General features: G+C 42.7%; 1 protein-coding gene across 3 annotated transcripts in view; it reads left to right on the top strand.

Moving 5' to 3' along the window:
- The window catches only part of Abhd12 (abhydrolase domain containing 12, lysophospholipase), a 76,606-nt gene that overhangs the window by 36,118 nt on the left and 18,935 nt on the right, over positions 1 to 21,553 (top strand). For 2 of the 3 annotated variants that reach the window (XM_005072544.4, XM_021228675.2), the window contains exon 2: positions 12,812 to 12,936. In XM_005072544.4, coding sequence (XP_005072601.1) covers positions 12,812 to 12,936 — 125 coding nt within the window. Of the gene's footprint in view, positions 1 to 12,488; positions 12,508 to 12,811; positions 12,937 to 21,553 lie in introns of those variants that run through there. The other variant, XM_040746464.1, reaches the window with a different exon arrangement.

Raw genomic sequence — 21,553 nt, 5'->3', positions numbered from 1 at the left:
GTCCTGGAACTCGATAGGTAGACCAGGCTTGGTCTCGAACTCACAGAGATCCGCCTACCTCTGCCTCCCGAGTGCTGGGATTAAAGGCATGTGCCACCACCACCCAGCACGCCTTACTTGCTTTCTTTTACAACCCAGGACCACCTGCTCAGGAGTGGTACCATCCACACTGGACTGGGCCTTCTCACATCAATCATTAATCAAGAGAATGCCCCACAGACTTACCTACAGGCAATTTGATAGAGACATCGTCTCAGTTAAGGATTTTTCTTCCCAAATGACTCTAGTTTGTGATAAAAACTAACCAGCACAGTTGGTCTTCCCACCTCAATCAAGGTAATCTCTCACAGGCGTACCAGAGGCATGATTCTACATTCTATCAAATTGACAATTGCTGCTAGCAGAATAGCAATAGCACAAGCCTATAATCCTAGCACTTTGGAGGTGGAACTAGGGAGATCTCACATTCAAGGCTAGCCTGGGGTAACATAGCAAAATGAAAAGGAGAAAAAGTGTGTAGTTCATGGTAAAATAATTGCCTAGTGTGTGAGGTCTTTGATTCTGTCCCTAGCAATGTAATTGGTTGATTAATTTTGTGTGATGTGCCAGAGATGGCTAGTCTAGGCAAGAAATGTTGCTAGTCTGAATTGAGAGGTAGTAATTGAGATGACTAAAGGTAAAGGTTTGAAGCAGGTGCCAAAAGACTTGGTTTGGATTGCAAATGAAGAAGAGCAAGGAGGCAGATACCAAAATGCTGTCAGGCACTTAGGCAAGTGGTGTTGGCAAGATGGAAAACATGGAGCAGAACAGGTGTTGGGAAGGAGGAAAAAAAGCAAGAATGTTGGTTTTGAGCAGCCACTAAGCCTCCAGATGGAGACCTAAGGAGAAGATAGGTAAGTAAACGCAAAAAGTGCTGAAGAGCCAAGTCCACCGAAGCATGTTGCTTACTCCTGCTGTGCCAGCTATTTTTGTTGTAGTAACTCAGGGTCTAGGCCATTGCCCACCACAGCTCTACACACTCTTTATTTCTCAGGACAGACCCTTCTGCTCATGTTCCCTTAGTCTAAGCCTCAGTTGTCCATCCCTTACTTAAAAGTGGAGGAGTACAGTATGCCATCCTCCCATGAATTCAAGAAGAGAACAGCGCTAGCCATTGCCTGGCAATTTTTCAGAAGACCCACTGGTGCATAGACCACTAGGTATATCAGGAGCAGCCTTGAATTTACCCAAAACCACTTGGCTCTGGGCATGCCCTGGGGGAGTCTTAGAAAACCCTGCAGCAGAATTCTTGGTGGATAGGCAGGTGCAGGTATCCTTAGAATGAAGTTGCTGCTGCCTACCACTTGCCTGGAGAGGTAACCTCCCTTCCCACTGGTTTGGGGTGATCTAGGCAGTCTCAAGCTACTAGAGCAGTAGTTATAGACAGTACCAGAGCAGGAAATGTAAGTTCAGCATGATGGGTTTGTCCAAAGGGGCCTTGTCAGATTGTATCTGCCTCTCTCTAGCCTCTGGCTAGGCTCTGAAACCTTTCACCGCTGCCTCCTTCGGGGAGCACATTAGTGGTCTTGGTCTCTTGCATTGCAGTCGCTTGGAGGGCAGGTGACTGACAGGCAGAGCCAGTGGGGTTGCAGTGACTGAGATAATGCAACTAAGAAAGAGGGTCTGGGAATGTCATGTGCTATCCTCCAGAAGCTGATCAGAGTGACTACTCCCTGGTTTGGTTGATGGATGATTTGAAAGCACTGGTACTTATTGATATGTGGCCACTTAAAGGGAATTTGAGGACCCTAAGGGAGTGGAATTTGAAGCCTCTGGTGCAAGAGCAGCGATCAATAGGAGTTACCAGGAGGCCTGACCCTGGGTATACTCACTGAAGGTTTCATCATACAGATGACCCTATAGCTGGCCACTCAGTTCCCATGGTGGCTGGACCGGCTTTTGTTTTCCCAGGAAAAAAACAGACCCCGTATTGTTTTCTTGTCACAGCTCAAAGTGGTGAAAGCTCAGCACCCTGAAGCTTAAACAAAATTTGATAGCATATTTGTGTATTTACATATGCTTTTCCCTTATATGTCTCTTTGAAATTTTCTGAAAGGGGATGTTTTACCCCAGCAGGAAATGGTTTTCAAAACAAAACAAAACCAGAAAACAGGAGTAGTGGAACACTGCTGTAATCCCTTCATTTGTAAGGTGAAGCAGAAGATCACAAGGGCACATACACAGTGACAGTGTTTCCAGAGAAAGGGAGAAGTGGGGACAGTGTTTCTCACTGACCATGATGAGCTCAACCTCATCCTTGTTTTCTGTATGAGTCTATTTGTTGAGGACAGAGATCTGTTTCTAAAATGTCTTGGTACTTTCTGCCCCACCTCCTGTGATGCTGGTGGAACCCAGGGCCTCACACATGCTAGGTTAGTGAACTGTCACTGAGCCACACTCCAGCTCCTTCTGTTCCCTCTGACTGGCAACAGCAGGGAATCACTGACTGGTCTGAGCAGGGAGGTTACAGTGACTGAGGTCATGTACCCAGGAAAGAGAGGTCTGGAAAAGTTGGGTGCTGTCCTCTAGAAGTTGATCAGAGAGTGAGCTCTGTAGGTGGAATGATGGATGACTTGAAAGCACTGATGCTTATGACCACCTACAGGGCATTTGAGGGTACCGTGGGAAGTGGGTCTGAAGCCTCAGGTACAGGAGCAAAGATCCAGGGAGGCTGCAGGTTATTGGGATGGAGAGGGATATGTACCTCACAGAACCAACAAGTTCATGGAGTGCCAGGACTTCAGCAGGCTTAGCAGAAGCTGTGCCAACTTTGATCTGAGAATGGAGCTTTTTCAGGAATGGGGCTTACGATTACTTTACTTGTCTTTTGTTCTAGTTATAAACCTCTAGAACAGAGATGCTGTCTTCATTGTTGAGAGCAGTTTAGTTAAGTTTGAGATATTCCAGTATCTTTTTAAAAGGCACAAAAGAAACCAGTGTTGTAGTTAATGCCTCTAATCCTAGTACTCAGAAAGTGGAGGCAGAAGAGCACTGCAAATTTGAGGCCCTTGGGCTACAGAGTGAGAATGAGAATGCGCGCGCGCACACACACACACACACACACACACACACACACACACACACACACACACACACACGGCAGGATGAGGCAAAATAAAAGGATGCAGATAACAGCAACTTTCTAATTTTCAACTGTGTAGGGAAGGCCAAACATGGTTATTCTAAGAGAATAGTATGTACCAAAGAGGCACAGGAGGACAGACAACTGAACTTTTTATTCCCCCTACAATAATGTTTATCACTTACTATTTCCCTCACAGTTACAACAATCAAGATTTGGGTGTGCTACTGTTTGGCTTTACAGATTTCTGTTACTGTCACTATGTTCCCCTGTTCATTAGGGGTCTTGTGTGTGTCTGTGTAATGCTCTGATACAATGCCTTTGTCTTGGACACCAGGAAAGGTGGACTGTGTTCAGTTCTAGTATTTTTGTCTGATATGTGGCTTCTGTAGAACATTTTAGGCCAGAAAATTTAAGGCCTTGGGGTTAATGATGAAAATCTAGGTGTTTATGAACTGAAATACACAGGAAAAACACATATTCTGACTCCATAGTTGAGTCTGCCTGGAGACCTCTCTACAGACTCTCTTAGGCCCTCTTGCCAGTCTCCTGCTTCTGCAGGTACCTCTCTCCCCCAAAGTTGTTTCTTTCGGCTATGGAGGGAAGTAATTATATGTGAATATGATTTAGATATTGTTTAGGACTTCCCAGTCTTTAAGAATTCATGAGATTGTTTGGCTATTATAGGATAGTTTCATTTGCCTTGAAATTCCTGTCACTCTCAGATTTCATCTTCAGTACCATTACTGTTCCAAACACTGGGCAAGACCACGGTGTGACTCTAAACTACAGGTGGGGAGGCATTAGTGATTGCAGGCAGGCTCTCTTAGATGGTGTGTTGATTGAGAGCCAACTGTATATGACGTTGAATTAGCTCTGCAAAGTCAGGTAGAAGGACAAAGAGTTCATGGCCCAGGTAGGCTGTGTTCTCCAGGTCAAAGATGTGAATCACTCATCTCTTGTTTCTCAGCTTTGATAAGAGCACAGTTAATTCTCTGTGCTCTGGACTGATTACCAGGGATAGAAATTGACCTTGCCAGCTCTGTTCCCAGTTGGATTCAGCAATACAGCATATAGAAAACAGTAGGACAAGGTCTGATCCAGCTGTATTTTCTCCTCTGGGGTCCTGTGCCCTCTGCCTGGGATAAGAAACTGCAATGACTTTGAAACACATTTAGGGAGGGTTATGTTGGGAAATGACTGAATAGTTAAGTTTCCTGTTTTGCGTAGAGACTTGGTTAGTCTATATTCTCACTTCCATGTACCTGTTCATACTTTGGGAGTTAGCCTTAAAAAGACATGAAAATTAATGTCTGTTTGCCAGAGTGAAAAAATGACACCCTCAGCTCTTACCACTTTATTTCTAAAGGTGTGTGTGTGTGCAGGTGTGTGCGCAGGTGCATGCACATGCGTGTCTCTGGGGTTGGAACTCTGGATCATACTCCACTACTGTGCTGAACCCCAGCCCTATGACAGATTATATGTTAAAAGGTATAAATAATGAGCAAAGTGAAGAAATACATGGGACAAGGCCAGAAGGGCTGAGTACAGGAGCTTTCATCTTCATGGAGTTTGACTTCCCCATGCAGAGGGAACATTCTTGTTCACCTTCCCACAAGTCCATGTGATCAGCTGTCCAGCTTTCCAGTGGGTTCCTGTTTTCTTCTTCCTATAGGCATGATTGAAGCATGGACAACCACATAGAAACAGGATTGGACAGAAAGGAGAACCCCAGAAGGCCTGTCTGTCAGCTTCTTGGCCTCTTGATTCAGCAGGACCCCATCTGAAATAAGAGTTGTACGAAAGGTCAGGGGAGACAATAGTTTACATGATCTGCCTTGAGAAAGTTGTGATGACTGTGGCCTGCCTTGTGATGAAAAAGAAACAGGTGAAAGGGGGTGACAGGTCAGAGGGCGAGTTTGTTCTCTGAGACCTAGAGCACCTTCTACCTCTTCTTTGTGAAGCTATTTCAAAGTGGCTTTATGACCTGAGGACAAAGCTCAAATGAACAAGATAAGCTGATTGTAGTCGTTTAGGAAGCTCTGTGTCATCTCATTGAAATAACTGGGTTTCCATTGATGAGGGTTTTTGATACTTTCTCATTGCCTGTGATAGCAACCAGCATTTTATATAGTCTAATGACATTTCTTATAATAAAGAGCATTAATAATTTCATGAGCCAGGTGTGGTAGCACGCCAACCTGGTTTACAACATGAATAACAGGACAGCTAGGGCTATTACATAGAGAAACCTTGTCTGAAGAAAAATACAGGTTCTGACATTGACTGTCGAGAGACACACTAAGCAGACCTGTGACCAGCAAAGAGATGGATTAATAATTTAAAATTTACAAAGAAGGGGGAAGGATCAGGTAGCCTTACTTACTGGAAAGTGTTACCAAACCTCTGGAGACAAATGAACAACTTGTTATCACAAACTTGTTATCACAAACTCTTACATGAAGTATACCTGGAGGGGACATGTTCCACCTATAAGACTTTTATAAGTTTTATCCTGATGATGATACTGGACAGAATTTCACAGGTAATGTCTTTCATGATTGCAAGTATAGAATCCTTAACAAGATGATAGCAATCCAAATCCAGCAGCATGTAAAGTACCTATGCATCATAAACAAGTGAGATTTTATCCTGAAGCTAAGTGAATTTGACATCTAAGAATTAACTAATGGAATATACCATATTAATAGAATAAAAGGCAGACTCATAGTCATCTCAATATTGAGATACAGAAAAAGCATTTGAAAAATTCCAACATTCCTCGTGATAAAAATACTCAAACCAACTCAAAACAGTTATCCTTTAAAAACTCATATGGGGCTGGCAAGATAGCTCAGTCAATAAAGTGTGTGCTTTGCAAGTGTGAGACCTGAGCTTATTGCTCAGAACCCATATGAAAAATAGCAAGCATGGGGCTGGAGTGACGTCTCAGTGCTCTTCGAGAGGACCTGGGTTCAGGTCCTAGGCAACTCACAACTGCTTGTAACTCCAGCTCCGGGGGATTCTACGCTCTCGGTTGGCCTTCATGGCACCATCATGCAAGTGATATATACAAACTCATACACACATAAATGAGACAGTAAACAAATCTTTCAAAAATAGCAGGCATGATAGTGTGAGCCTGTAATCTCAGCACTAGGGAGGTAGAGACAGGAGGATCTCTAGGGCTTGCTGGCCAACCAGCCCCCACGTGCTTGCCAAACTCCAGGTGAGTGAGAGACTGTCTCAAAAAAAAAAAAAAAAAAAAAAGATAGATGGCACCTGAGGAACATGACTGAAAGTAGTTTTCCTCTGGCCTCCATATGCACCTACACACACACACACACACACACACACACACACACACACGCGTGCGCGCGCGCACGCGCGCGTGTGTAATATAAAACAAATGAAACCCATATCTGATTTCAGACTCAAATAGTAAAATACTAAACATTTTTCTCCTAAAGTCAGAATCAAGAATGTCTAGTATCTCCACTCCTAGTCAACACTGAACTAAGGCTCTAGTAAAGGTAGTTAAGGCAGAAATAAATAATATCCAAGTTAGAAAGGGAGAAGGAAAACTTAACTCTGTTTTCAGATGACACAATCCTTTGGCTTTTATTTTTATATTTTATTTAATTTTTTTCAAGACAAGGTTTCCTTGTAGAGTCCTGGCTGTCATGGAACAGGCTGGCCTCTAACTCAAAGATCCACCTGCCTCTGCCTCTCAAGTGTTGGGGTGTGTACCATCATGTCATAAATATGTATTTTGGGATGGGGTCTCATTCTGTAACCCAGGCTGTCCTAGAACACATTTTGTAGCCCAAGTCGTGAATTTACAACAGACAAACCCTCCAACACTCACCACAAAACAAAACTACCAGAATTAATAAACAAGATCAGCAATAACGCTGGATAGGAGTAGTTTACCAAAATTTAATGCTATAGTATTAAAGTAATGAACAACCCCCAAATGAAGATAAATAATTCATTTATCATCATATCAAAAAAGAGAAAAGGCAACTTGAAATATGCAGTCTTTTCTTTCTGAGACAGTATTTCACTGAGTTGTTCAGGGTGGCCTCAGATTTATTCTGTAGCTTAAGCAGGCACTGAACTTGGGATTCTCTTACCACAAACTCCCAAGTAGCTGAGATCACAGCTCTACATAAGCTGTATATAAGCCCAGTTTTCTTCATTTCTTGTTAAGATAATTCTTGAATAATTTCTTCGTTATGATTTGATTCTTTTGTTGTTGTTATTATTGTTATTTTGCAGTGTTGGGGATTGGGCCCTGAGTCTTGCACATGCTAGGCAAGTCTCTACCTATTTTAAGTTATATCCCTAGCCTCCAGCATATATTTTAATTTGTAAATCTTGATATGTGAGGAAGCTGTTGGAATTTATTGAGCAACAAATTACTTTCTTGTTGACTTTTAAATTTTTTAATGTTTTTTTCAGTTGATTTATTTTGGGATTCAACTTAGAGCCCCACACATGGTAAGCAAATATTTTACTATTGAGCTACATGTATAGCTTGAATATTTTGTTTAGGAACTACTGACCACTTTTATTCTTTTAGTCTCAAGGGTTATAATTTGTGTTTCCCCTTGCTTAGCTGTTTTTACATACATGTGCTTGATAGTGTTATGATAATGGCAATGAATATCCTCCCGTAACTGGTGTTTTACTCTGAAGTTCTGCTTTGTTTGTATTACTGGTGTAAGGTGGATATGAACATCCCCTATGTCAAGGGGGAGTGCCTTCTCCTGTATTCCTTTTTCTCTAGGTGTTTTATTGCAGCTGCATGTTGAATCTTGTCTGTGTACTAAGTAACTTTTAATGAAAACACATTGAATGATATTATAGTTTATGGGGAAAAACATGACCATGGGAGCTGGAGAGATAGCTCAGTGGTTAAGAGCACTGGCTGCTCTTCCATAGGATCCGGGTTCAATTCCCAGCACCCACTTGGCAGCTCACAGCTGCCTGTAGTTCCAGTTCCAGGAGACCCGATACCCTCATACAGGCATACATGCAGGCAGAACAATGATGCACATAAAATAAAAATTATTTTAAAAAAACATGACCATGGACTTGAGTGTATGAAGTTTGGAGAAACATGAGCCTCTAAGAGGATTCCAGGTCCCATCTAGGGTCTTGAAGGAAGAGATGTGCTCCTTTAATGCTGTCCCAAGCCCTGAGGGCAGTCTTCATTTCAACCAGCCATCAAGGACAGGCTGCTCACTTTGGGGACTAATTGTAAACATCAGTACTGGCAGTGATGAAAAGTACAGCTAAAGGAATTTCTGGGTGTTATGACTTATGGCTATAATCCTCGAAACCAGGATGTTGAAGAAACTACTCCCCTCCCTCAGCCCCCACGCACACAGGGTTTCTCTGTGTAGCCTTGGTTGTCCTGGAACTCATTCCATAGACCAGTCTGACCTTGAACTCACAGAGATCCTCCTGTCTCTGCCTCCTGAGTGCTCAGATTAAAGGTGTGTGCCACCACTGCCTGGTCAAAAGTACATCAATTTATACATTAATAGTCATGAACTCAGACTCGGCATTGGTGGCAACTTGAAGGAGTTTGTTTTTTCTGTCCTTCTACATGGCCCAGGGGATCAAATTCTGGTCTTCAGGCATGACAGCAACCACCTTTACCCACTAAACCATGGCACTGGCCCCATGCTTTCTCTCAAAGCCAGACTGCTCAGAAGCCAGGTGGCTCCTCCTATCTGCTGCTTTCAAAGTTTCCAATACCATATGAGGTGCAGCAGCTAGAAACTTCCATTATACTTTCTTAGATGGGAAAGAAAGGGGCAAATTTCAGGTCAGTGTTATGAAAATCAGTGATCTCACTGGTCCTCTGCAGGATCTTGGGGACACATGAGCCTGCAGTGCACCTGGGGAATTCTCTGTCAGTTGGTACTCATTCAGCATTTTTCACTCAGTATGTTGGTCTAAGCTGTGCTGGAGCCAATTACTTATTTCTGGGCTATTTCTAAATAACTCCTAAGAGATTTTTTTTTTTATGGTTTTTTTATTTTTTTATTTTTTTTTCCATAACATGAAATGAAAACTTTTTAGAATTGAGTGAAAATGAAAACACAATACATCCAACTTATGGGACATATGAACACAGTTCTACAAGGCAATTTCACATCAATAAGTGTCTACATAAAAAATCGGATAGCTCTCACATTAGCAACTTAGTGGCACACCTAAATGTTCTAGAACAAAAAGAAAAAACTGGTATCCAAAGAGAGTAAATGGCAAGAAATAATAAACTCAGGAATGAAATCAATGAAATGCAAACAAACAAACAAAAGTAAGAAAAAAATCAATGAAGAGTTGACTATTTAAGAAAAATATGTAAGATGAACACTTAGCCAAATTAACAAAAAGAAAAAGACTATCCAAATGAACAAAAACAGAGGTGAAAATAGGAATATTAAAATAGGTACTTATGAAATCTAGAGAACCAAAAGAACTTGAAAACCAAAACAAAAGGATGAATTTACTGATATTTATGAGCTACCAAAGTTAAGTCAAGATCAAATAAACAATTTAAACAGACTCATAAATTTGAATGAAATAGAAGCAGTAATTAAAAGTCTACCCAATCTTCAACAACAACAGCAAAAATCACCCAGGGACAGATGTATTCAGAGTGGAAATCTACCAGACCTTCAAAGAAGATCTAACATCAGTCCTCACATTATTCAGATTATTCACAAAATAGGAACTAAAGAAACATTTCCCAATTCTTTTTATGAGTCCACTATTACCCTATTACACTATTATACAAAGTTCCAACCAAAAAATTATAGAGCAATATCCCTTATGAACATAGATGCAAAATTCTTCCTTCCTTTCATTCCTTCCTTTCATTCCTTCCTTGCTTTAATTCCTTCCTTCCTTCCTTTCTTCTTTCTTTCTTTCTTTCTTTCTTTCTTTCTTTCTTTCTTTCTTCCTTCCTTCCTTCCTTCCTTCCTTCCTTCCTTCCTTCCTTTCTTTCTTTCTTTCTTTTTTTTTATTAATATTTTTTTTATTTTCCTTTTTAAATTTAGATAAGAAACAAGGTTGCTTCACAAGTCAGTACGAGGTCCCTCTCCCTTTCCCTCCCCTCCTCCCGTGCCCTCCCCCCCATCCCCCCCCGTTATCCCCTCATTCCCCCAGGGAGGGTGAGGCCCTCCATGGGGGTGTCCATAGTCTGTCATTTCATATAGGGCAGGGCCTAGACCCTTCCCCAAGAGTTCAGGGTGAGAGTGCACCTCACATTGTTCAATGGGAGTCCAAAGTCCGTGTGTATACTTGGGATGGGTACTGATCTGCTGTCCAAGGCTCAATAGATTACCTAGGCCTCCTCACTGACACCCAGATTCAGGGGGTCTTGATCAGTCCCATGCTGGATTCCCAGGCTGATGCCTGGGATTCAAGAGTTAACCTTTGTCTGGTCAGCTGTTTCTGGGGGTTCAACCAGCCCAGTCTTAATCCCTTTGATCATCAGTCCTCCCTCTCTGATACTGGCTTTCTTGAGTTCAGCTCAGTACTTAACCAGCCAGTAAATGAAGTTTCTGTTTCCCAGACTCTCTGGCAATAGGATTGTAGGCTGGCACTCCCCAGATCTATGTCTAAAATCCATATATGAGAGAGTACATGCCATGTTTCTCTTTTTGTGACTGGGTTACCTCACTCAGGATGGTTTCTTCTAGTGTCATCCATTTGCCTGCGAATCTCATGATTCCATTATTTTTTTCTGCTGAATAGTACTCCATTGTGTAGATGTACCACATTTTCTCTATCCATTCTTCGGGTGAGGGACATCTAGGTTGCTTCCAAGTTCTGGCTATTACAAATAAAGCTGCTATGAACATAGTGGAACAGACATCTTTGTTATATTTTAAAACAGTCATTGGACTGCCAACACATGTAACAGCAGAGATGAACCTCAAAGCACTGTGCCAAGTTAGTAAGAGGGCCACAAGATACACTACGACTGTTTATCTGAAAGTCTAGAAAAGGCAAAACTGTAGGACAGAAAAGCAGAGTAGTGGTGCTGGGAGCTTAGGTCAGAGGGAGACTGGTTGAGAGGTATGAGGGAATTTTGGAGCAATGGAAATAGTCTTCACTCTGTGTTCCTCTCATAATCTCTCACTTGTCTTTTGTTCTGCTGGGAGGTAGGTAGGTCTTCAGTGGGATCTTACCCCTGAGGAGAGAGAGAGCGTACCCACACAAAGACTCATCAACTGTTCATGTAGCTTCATCCACAGTGTCCCCAAGCTGAAACTATATGAGTGCCCACCAGTGGGTAAATGGACAGACAAACCTGTTGGTATCCTCAGACTAAATATATGTGGCAAAAACCACTGTTGCATGCAGCCATCTAGAAGTTATTTATTCTCATGTGGTATTTTAGAGTGATGCTTCCTCCACACAATGAAGCCAATAGCTCGTTATCATCTTTTTAAAAATTATTTATTTATTTGGTTTTTCAGGACAGGGTTTCTCTGTGTAGGCTTGACTGTCCTGGAACTCACTCTGTAGACCAGACTGACCTCGAACTCACAGAGATCCACTTGCCTCTGCCTCCTGAGTGCTGGGATTAAAGGCATGCACCACCAGCGCCCAGCCATCATCTTTATTTTAAAACACATTTTCCTTTTGATATTGGGCTTAGACCCAGGGCTTCATGCATGCTCTGTGTACTTTATGTTTTTTACTTTATGCTTTGAAACAATTTATCTGATGATCTATCCTTTATAACGTTAAAGGAACTTACCAAGAAAAAACAAAACAAAACAAAACAAAAAAAGATGTGGTGGGGGAGTAAAGTCTCACCGTGTGGCATAGACTCTCCTTGAACTCAGAGCATTCCTCTTTATGGTGTGAGTGGTGCTGGAACTCAGGGCCTTGTATGAGCTAGTCAAGTCCTCTATGACAGTCCTTGTTTTAATCCCTCAGTTTTAACTCCTTGGCTGACAGCAATAAATACAAATAAAAGTGTCATAGGGTCCTTGGTTTTTTTTTTTTTTTTGATGAAAAGTTTAGAGACAACTTTTTAAGGGAATTGGGAAGACTCATGGTATGACTCAGGAATCAGAAGTCTTGAGAGCTGAGGTACTGACCCTGCCTGAAAGGGATTCCATGGGATAAGTTCACGGGTTGGTCTCATTTTCAGCCTCTGCAGTCTCCAGGACCTGGTTGGGCAGGTTCTGCTGATGTCCTGGGTGTAGGTACTTCCGGCTTCCCACGAGCAGCTAATGAGTAACTCAGCCCTGAGCTGTATCAAAGCAGCTTAGCAGCAGTGAGGCTTCAAGGCCCAGAGAAGCCAGCCACTCTGCCGGGATGAGGTGGAAGCGGGGGTCTGATATCAGGTGGGGTGCTTTTGAGGGCCTGTTGTCTCTGCTGGATTCTTGCCTAGGGGCCAAGATAACAGACAAACAGGACTGTGTCTTGGCTTTTAAGAAATAAAAATAAAATGTTCTGTCTAGTACAGTTGAAAACTCAAAAGACTATCTCAGTTAATTAGCAAAAGCAGATGGGAGACCACTTTTATCGATGCGGTGTCCCCTATATGGAAAGATGCCTGTGGCACTTGTTTAGAGATTGAAGGTGCTATTAATAAGCTGGCAGAATTGTACATACTGCCTTTTGACTCATATTGCTTCTGTCTCCTAGACGAAAGAGCCTGTGGTTCCGACTGAGGAAGATAATTCTCTGTGCTCTGGGGTTCTACATTGCCATTCCATTTCTTGTCAAACTGTGTCCTGGGATACAGGCCAAACTGATTTTCTTGAATTTCGGTAAGTCCTTTGTATTTCTTTTTCTTTAATTTTATTTAATATATTTTCACAATGGTTGCTCACTTTAAAAGGTGTCTTTTTATTTTAATTGAGATTGAACTTACATGTAGTAAAATGTATGTGTTTTAAGTGTATAGTGTGTAGGGAAGTAGAGCCACCACCCAGATTCAGGAATAGTAGGGCCTGTGACCTGGAAAGTTCCCTGTACCTTTTGTTAATTGAAGGACATGGCGACGATGGCATTACCATCCAGTGCTGCATTTGGGTATCTAGGTGACTATTGCGCTGGAGGTGATTATCTCTCTTTAGCTAAAATAGATAAAAATGGCCGGGCGTTGGTGGCGCACACCTTTAATCTCAGCACTCGGGAGGCAGAGGCAGGCAGATCTCTGTGAGTTCGAGACCAGCCTGGACTACCAAGTGAGTTCCAGGACAGCCTCCAAAGCCACAGAGAAACCCTGTCTCAAAAAACCAAATAAAATAAAATAAAATAAAATAGATAAAAATGTTGACAGCATGAACATTTGTCTGAAGCTGTCATGTTAGAGACATGTTGTCACTTGTATAGTCAAGTTCCAGGACAGCCAGGACTGTTACACAGAGAAACCCTATCTGGAAAAACCAAACCAAACCAAACAAAAAACCCTAAAACCAAACAACAACAACAGAAAAACAGTGTCTTTAAAAATAATAACAATAATGAAGCCTTATGTTTTTCTTAATTGTTATTTTTATTGGTCCTTTAAAAAAACAACCTTGTTTTGTTTTCCATAAAAGAAAAAAAAAACTGGCACATTTTGATTTTTGTGGAATTTTGTGCTGTTTAGAAAACATTGATAGTCCAAAGCTGTTTGGGGTATAAGAGGGAGGAAAAAGTGAGAAAGTATTGTGCTATATAAGATAGGGTGCAAAGGGTCCTAGGTGTGTTTGCTAGAAACAGTCTTTTCAGAGATATCATTTTATACCCAAGATGAGGCAAAAGAAGGTGGAGGCATTACCGCTGGCCATGCAAATGACTATGGTCAGTGTTGGGATGGGAGGAGGTGGCCTCCTCACCAGATCTGTGACAAGGTTGGCTTGCAGAGTGAGCCTGGCCCATGTGTGTATGGGAGCTTTAGACTCAGAAACTGGCTTGATACTGAGACAGCCGGCAAGCTTTGGACAGACAGAGGGACTTTGAGGGTCCAGTTCACATGAGATTGTAGCCCAGAACATGGTAGAGCCAAGGATGCGGGGCAGGTGGGAAGCATGTCTCAGGTTTCAAACCCCCCAGCAGTAACAATTCTAGACTCTATAGGGTCTGGTTTTTACAAATTTTGGTAATAGACTTAATGACAAAAAATTGTAAGAATACTAAGAAGGAATTTCTGTTCTTTAAACTTGGTAAGAGAAATAAATATGTGTGTTGTGTATTAAGAGATACTTTAGTTTTTCAAGTGGAAGGTACTTCCAGGAGTTTATGATCTCTAAGTTTGGTAACTTGTAAGGAATAAACTTAAGAAGAAACAAAATAATTAAAAAAAAAGCAAGGCAGTGTTGTTTTTCTGAGTTAGTGTCCTTTAAAGAAGGTACAGAAAAGATGCTGGGGTTTCAGACACAAAGGCACGGGAGCTGTAGAGGTATTGGTGTAACTTGGAGCTGACCCATGTCCATGTCGCCTAGGTTTCTGTGTTATTTGCTATTTGGCACACAGTCAGGTGCCAGCAAAGATCTGGATTGGATTTTTCCCCACTAGATTCTGCAGGCTGCTTTAGACACGGCCCATGGTTTTGCACTGCTGGTTTTCTGAAGAGATAGTAGCTGTGTCACAGGCACAGAACTTTGGGTTCTCTTCTAGTCTAGTGTGTGTCACAGAGAGGAGGTTGTGAAATGGCTGACCCCCAGTTGATGCCCTCTAACATTTTCTTTCCACTGCCTACTGCTTGGGGGCAGAGGGCCTGGGTCAGGTTTGGGTTGGGATTGTGCTGATTTGGAGTAGTGGAACTTAAACCCAGGGCCTCATATGCCTGTACCAGTGAGTCCTTCCCTGGGCAGTGTCACTGAAGGAATAATAATATAAAAATCTGTCTCTGGGTTGCTGTTTGTTTGTTTTGGGCTGGGGAGGTGGCTCAAAAGTGCTTGGTGCTCGAGAATAAGGATCTGAGTTTGGATCCACAGCACCCACGTAAAAAACTGAGTGTGTGGTAGCACAAGCCTGTAACCCTGGTGCTGGGTGGTGGAAACTGGCTGATGATCCTGGGACTCACTGACTAACAGCCTACCTGAAATGGGTGAGCTCCAGGTTAGTGAGAAATTCTGTTTCAGAAACTAATGTAGAGGCTGGGCATGGTGGTACATGCCTTTTACCCCAGAATATGGAAAGCAGAGCCAGATGGATCTCTGTAATTGCAAAGCTAATTTGGTTTACATAATGAGTTCCAGGACAACTAGATAGTGAGACTCCCTCTCAAAAAAAGTAGAAAAGTGATTAAGAAAGATATCCTGACATTAACCTCCAGCCTTTGCTTGAGCAAGCGCGCGTGCACACACACACACACACACACACACACACACACACACACACACACACACTTCAACAAAATTTATAAAAGAATTTTTGAGTTACTCAAGGACTAGAGAAAGGTTCAACAGGTAAAGCTTTGCTATATGACAGCCTGGAGCCCATGTAAAGGTGGAAGGAGAGAACCAACTCTATAGCATTGCCCTCTGACCTTCATTCCTGTGCCCTAGAACACACGTGTACCACCCACTACAGAGAATAAATAATATTTTTTTAAGTTACTCAAGAGCTTGGCACTGATGGGTATCATTTTAGGGCAGTCAGTGGTTGGCTATCACCACAGTCTTTCTCACAGCAGCACTGTGAGGCCTGCTCTCCTGGGAGGAAGGGGCAAAATGTCGGCTTGCTGGTTTTCTAGTTATAGTGTGGCCAGCTTTAACTATTTGTGCCTGTCTCCCTTTTGAACTGGAAGCAGTAGAGGCTTTGGGGTTCGATTTTACCTCAGGCTGGGAAGGTCTGTGTATGTGGAAGTTCTTGTCTCTTCCAGATGGGAGTCAGGACTTGTGGCTGTCCATCCTGACAATTTTTAGGGCTCAGGACATGATTAATATAGTCATGAGTTTACAGCAAATTTATCTTAAATTTACAATCAGATAAATAAGCTTTAGAAGAAGCATAGCACCTCTGATTTAAGGCAGTATTCTCCTTTAGATGCAAAAAGCTAGCTGAAAAACCCTGAATAGAGTAAGTAACAGAGTGAAAATCACTTTGAGAAACTTTGTTAATACCATAGTTTATTGCCTGATAGTCTTTTTGTAAGTCCCTGTTCATATGAGCATGCTTCTTGGGTCCTGATGTTCTCAAGTCTGATTCCATCCCAGGGATATTTGGGTGATGTCTGGCTTCTAAGGTCTGAGAGGCTAGAGTATGCTCCCAGCTGTCACTCTGCTATCCTTTCTCAAAGCTTAGGAACCTGTCTCCCAGAAAGGGGAAAGTCTTGCTTTGGAGGCAGATGAAAGGGAGCTCAAACTTTCTTGGGAAATGGGTTAGCTTTGTTAAACACTAACCTCCTTCATTCTTCCCCTGAGCAGTCCCTGTTAAACTCATATAACTTTCTTTCTTATCTCGTTAGCTCCCATTGATGTCTCTGGTTGATCTTATAAAGTAATTGGAATTGATAAAACCTAAGATAACCTGTCAGGTCCTTCCTTTGTTGGCACTACACCTGGTACAAGGCTATTCTGTTACTTACAAAGATGGAATGAGATGGAGCCCGATAGCAAAATTCCCCAGGCAGTCACAAATGCCCATCTCAGTTTAGTAACTCCAGGTTTTTATCCTTTCAGATACTTTTCCAGGTGAGTCTTTTAAAACATATGAGAAATCAAGTTGCTTTCTAGTCATTTGCATATTTATTCACTCACTCTTTACTGAGTGCCTGTATGTGAAGGATCTTTTCCAAGTCATGCCCCTTGGTTTTGAGATTGCTGATATGGTGGCATGGCTGAAAAAGGGGGTTGATGAAAATCTGAAGAGGCCAGAGATCTGCAGAGGTAGGGTGCCTGACCTTTATAGCCAAGCCCTGTTTGAGAGGAACCTATGAGATGGTGATGAGAACAGGACCATGTCTATGGAGCATGAAGTAATGAATGCTGTGTAAGGGGCCTGTTTCTTTTGTGATAACCTTGAGCCATGTACTCCACTCCTGCTTTAGTTATTGCATGAATCAGTGCCTCAGCAGGGTAGGCTCCAGACAGCATCCCACGATCATGGGGCTCATCAAGGGTTGATGGCTAAGAGAGCTATAGTAACCACTTGGTAGGAGAGAGGGTCAGTATTGGGCAGAAAGAGTGAACTACACATCTGGCCTATGTGATCCCATGACTGCACTCAAGCTACCTCCACCTAATGCACTCCTTATCCCCATTTCCTGCTTTCTGGCATTTCTGATCTTTTGGACCCATACTGACCAGGTGGTTCCTGTAATTACAGTTCTCTGGGGCAGTGTGATCCTGGTGACTGATCAGGCTCTATGTCAATGTCTACATAGGCAAGGACATGAAGGACAGCATCTTCTGACTGCAGGGTATTCCCCATGTTTCCCTTTCCACTGCTAAGTCTGGAATAAACATGAGCTGTCAGGTCAGCTTCCTGGGATGCTCCGTTTGTACTAAACAAAGCTTCCCAGGTCCTTAATGTCCTGGCTTGGAAACTTTCTAGATTAGCTGTTAATTCTCATAAAACCCCTTGATCAGGAATTCCTCCAGAATCCCAGGGAGGTTCATGTTTCCATATTGGCCTCCTTTTCTTTCTGTACACAGTACTGAGTATATTAGGAGGCTGAACCAGGGAAACCAAGTATTCCAAGCCTTTCTCCCCCTGGGAGGGTGGCTGTGGTTCCACCTTCAGAGGCAGGACTGACATGTGAGTCTCAGGTCACCAGTGGGCACCTGATCTGAATCTTTATAGTTTTGTCAACAGTGGCGTGTAAACTTATTCTAAGTGTTTAGACAAAATCACTGTATTAGTTACCTTTCTGTTGCTATGATAAAACACTGGCCAAAAGCAACTTGTGGAAGAGTTCATTTTGGCTTATGGTTCCAGAGGGGTAAGAGTCCATCAAAATGAGGATTCATAGCAGTAAGCAGCACACATGGTGACAGGAGCAGGAAGCTGAGAGAGCACATCTCCAACTGTAAGCACAAAACAGAGAACTGGAAGGCTTCTAAGGCTACGAACTCTCAAAGCCCACCCCCTAGTGATCTAATTCCTCCAGCAAGGCTGCCCCACCCTCCCATCCAGCCAACCCCTATAGCACAGTCAACTGGGGATCAAGTCTTCAAATAGCTGAACCTACAGTGTGTAGGCATCTGGTCTGTGGACCTGAAGTGGAGGCCACACCCCTTGGGTGTGGCTTCAGGCATATGAAAGTGGAAGGAGAGGAGCTTGTGGCATGGCTTTCCTTTGTGTGCTTGTTCTGTTGGGTCATTGGATCCAGTAGAAAGAGCAGGGAAACTCTCCGGTGGTTCTTTGTAGTTTTCTGTGTAATTGTCCCCAGTAAACACCCATTTATCATTTATCTTGGGTCTAGTGATATAATTACATCCTCGCCTTTAACAGTGGACATTTCTCATTCAAACCACAATCATGTAGGAAAAAGGATAATACATAATCCCAAGACATGTGTCTAGGCTTCTCAAGAGAGTCATGCTAAGGTCAGTCAGGTGGCTCAGCAGGTAAGAGTCAACGAGAGAACTGACTCCCAAAAGTTGTCCTGACCTCCACATTCATTCCATGGGACATGTATGGATGCCTGCATTCACACACATAAGCATACACATACAGTAATAATAATTTTTAAAAAGAGGCATGCTTAAGTGTCTTTACAATAGCTATGTATAACCCTGTCGCTTTCTAGGTTCCATTCCTTAAAGGATGTAACTTAAAGCAAGGTTTAAAGACTAAGTAAAGCTCAAATGCAAAAACAAAAGCCTAAGTGAACTTTTAAAATTAAGTAAAAATATATGAAGTTGTTTACTTATTCTCAAAGAATTTACTTTTGTGACTAAAATTATAAAGTGGCATTATGATGCACAGTATTTAGATTTAGGGGTGCTGATAGAGTTACAGATATTCATGTTCTACATAAGCACAGTTCACTTGCTGTTTTTAAGACATCTATCTCGGTGGGCAGTTTTGGCTTCGTTGGTTATATTGAAGTTTTGACAATCCACCCCCCACCCAGTCAGCAACAATGGCAAACTGGGTGCCAGTGAGTGAGAAGCTTTTCTTCCTTCTCTAGTCCCTCCCTCCCCCCACACCCGTTTCTCAAGACAGGGTTTACTCTGGCTGTCCTGGAACTCACTTTGTAGTTTGAATTCAGAGATCCAACTGCTTCTGCCTCCAGAGTTCTGGGATTAAAGGTGTGCGATACCACCACCTAGCTAATTTTTTTTTCCACTTTTTATCCTATTTTAACTTCACCTGCCTGCAAATGAGGCTGCAGCTTTCAAATTCCAGTGTGTGGGAAGGTCACAGAGGGGAGCATGGGATTGGCTCGCACAGCACAGGAAGTAGACTTTCTAGTCAGAGCCTTCACGGGTCCCACTGTTATAATAGAAAACGTAAATAAACACTTAGCTCTCTGATGCATGGCTGCAACAGTACAAAAAGACCTGGCATTTCTGCCTTCCTTCCCGTGCTGCCATCGCCTCAAGTCAGGTTCTATTCAGGCCTCATGCAGACCAGCTGATCCTCCGTGGAGCTGCTCTTCTGCCCCCGAAGATCTTCCAGCAGCTTAGTACACAGTACAGCCTCTGCTCCACCTTCAGGCCAGCCAGTAGAGGCCTGCTTCTCCCTCTGTCCAGGGAGCAGCAGTGCTGGCTCCTTTCTACTTGTAAGCTGGAGCCCCACTAAAGCTTTGCATGCATCTTTTGCTTGGTTTCGTTTCTATTGCTTCCATGCCAGACGACTCCCAAGTCTCCAGTAACACTATTGTCATAATAAAATCTGAATATTTTAGTATGACTGGCCATTTTCCTGACAGATCTTCAGACTTGGTGGCTTAAAATAAAAATGCCGTCTCTCAGAAAGTGTTGGCACCCTCTGGGGCACCTGGATACAGTCCATCCTTTCTCCCTTTTCTCCCTTTCCTCCAGGGCCTTGTGTATAGTGGGCAAGCACTCCACCTCCTCCTGCCTGTTTCATCAGCTGGCAGTGGCCTGCAGTCTTTGATATGTCTTGGCCTGTAGAAACCTCAACCCTTTACTCAACAATTTTCACATGATCTCACTTTTCAGAAGTGTGCTAGCCATGATGAGTTAGAGGTTACTCTGGAAAGACCTGGTGTCTAAATTAGGTCATGACAGTCTTGGATTCTAGGAGTTTGGGGGAGAACATTATCCAACATGTAACAAACTTAAGAGGAGATTTAAAACTTCAGTCCCTTCTTCAGGGAAATGTGGATTAGGAAGGTGGTGATGTGAACAGCTGTAACGTGAGGTTTTCTTGGCCTGGCTAGGTCCACTGCCCTTCTCAGCATTTGTCCAAGTTTCAAGTGGGAATTCATGCCCCATTGTTTTCTGGCCTGGCTAGGTAGGGTTTGCCTCCCTTCTCTGCCCCAAAGAAACATGTAGACACTATATTACTTATAAGCTGTTGGCTGGCAACTCGGGCTTCTTATTCTTAACCCATAACTACTAATCTATATATTTCCTCATGACCTTCTCTTACTGGAGAAAAGGTCTGGGTCTCTTACTCCCTTGGGGTCTATATCATATCTACTCATCGTCTCCACAGAGAAGAGAGAGAAGAGAGAGTGATTTCCTGTTTGTTCTTGCTTATATACTGTTACTGCCTGCTATGTTACTTCCTGCCTGGATCACATGGTGACTTCTCTTTAGTACATTTTCCAGAATTCTCCTTGTCTCCTAGTCCTGCCTATCTCTCTTCCCTATTGGCCAACAGTGTTTTATTCATCACTTTCTGGAGAAGGAGCATATGTGCATCCCTGTGTCTTCATGAATCAGATGGTTGATTTATTCAGCAAGTGTTCGTTGAGGCCCACTGGCATTTAAGGAAGTGAGTTAGACCTGCTATATATGGTGTGTGAAGTTAGTCTTGAAGCCTCCTTCTTCACCCCTTCCTCAAGTCTGTGAATGGATTCCTTCTAGAGATTGTTAACACCCAGAAGTCAGGACCTTCCTGTTCTTTTGTCACTCTCCCCATGGTGAGGGTAAATTACACCTTGGGTCTTATGCTTTCTGGTTTATTCACTTAAGTTTTTCATACTTTCATTAAATTTTCTTCAGAAGTTTGCCATTGCACTAAAACACAGTGACGTATAAGGGAGAAATTAAGTCTCTCTGCGCACTCACATTTGGCATGTGTCTTTCTCTGTTCTACTTCTCAACCACACATGGTGTGGTTGCAGTTGTTGATGTCCTTTGCTTGTATTTGCAGTGACAGTGGGACAGTGTCCCTCTTATCTGCCCTGTCCTGCATGTTTCCCATAGCGGATGTTTCCATAATCTCTCATAATTTGACATACCAGTTTATCCAGTTATGACCCTACTGGCAGATGACCACTAACTGTTAAGACTAGAGTTCATTGTGGAT

This window comes from Mesocricetus auratus, unplaced genomic scaffold, assembly GCF_017639785.1.
Source record: "Mesocricetus auratus isolate SY011 unplaced genomic scaffold, BCM_Maur_2.0 Super-Scaffold_100004, whole genome shotgun sequence".
In the NCBI taxonomy this organism is placed as follows: domain Eukaryota; kingdom Metazoa; phylum Chordata; class Mammalia; order Rodentia; family Cricetidae; genus Mesocricetus; species Mesocricetus auratus.
Note: the sequence above shows the minus strand (reverse complement) of the source record. Positions and strands in the feature narration are given on the sequence as shown.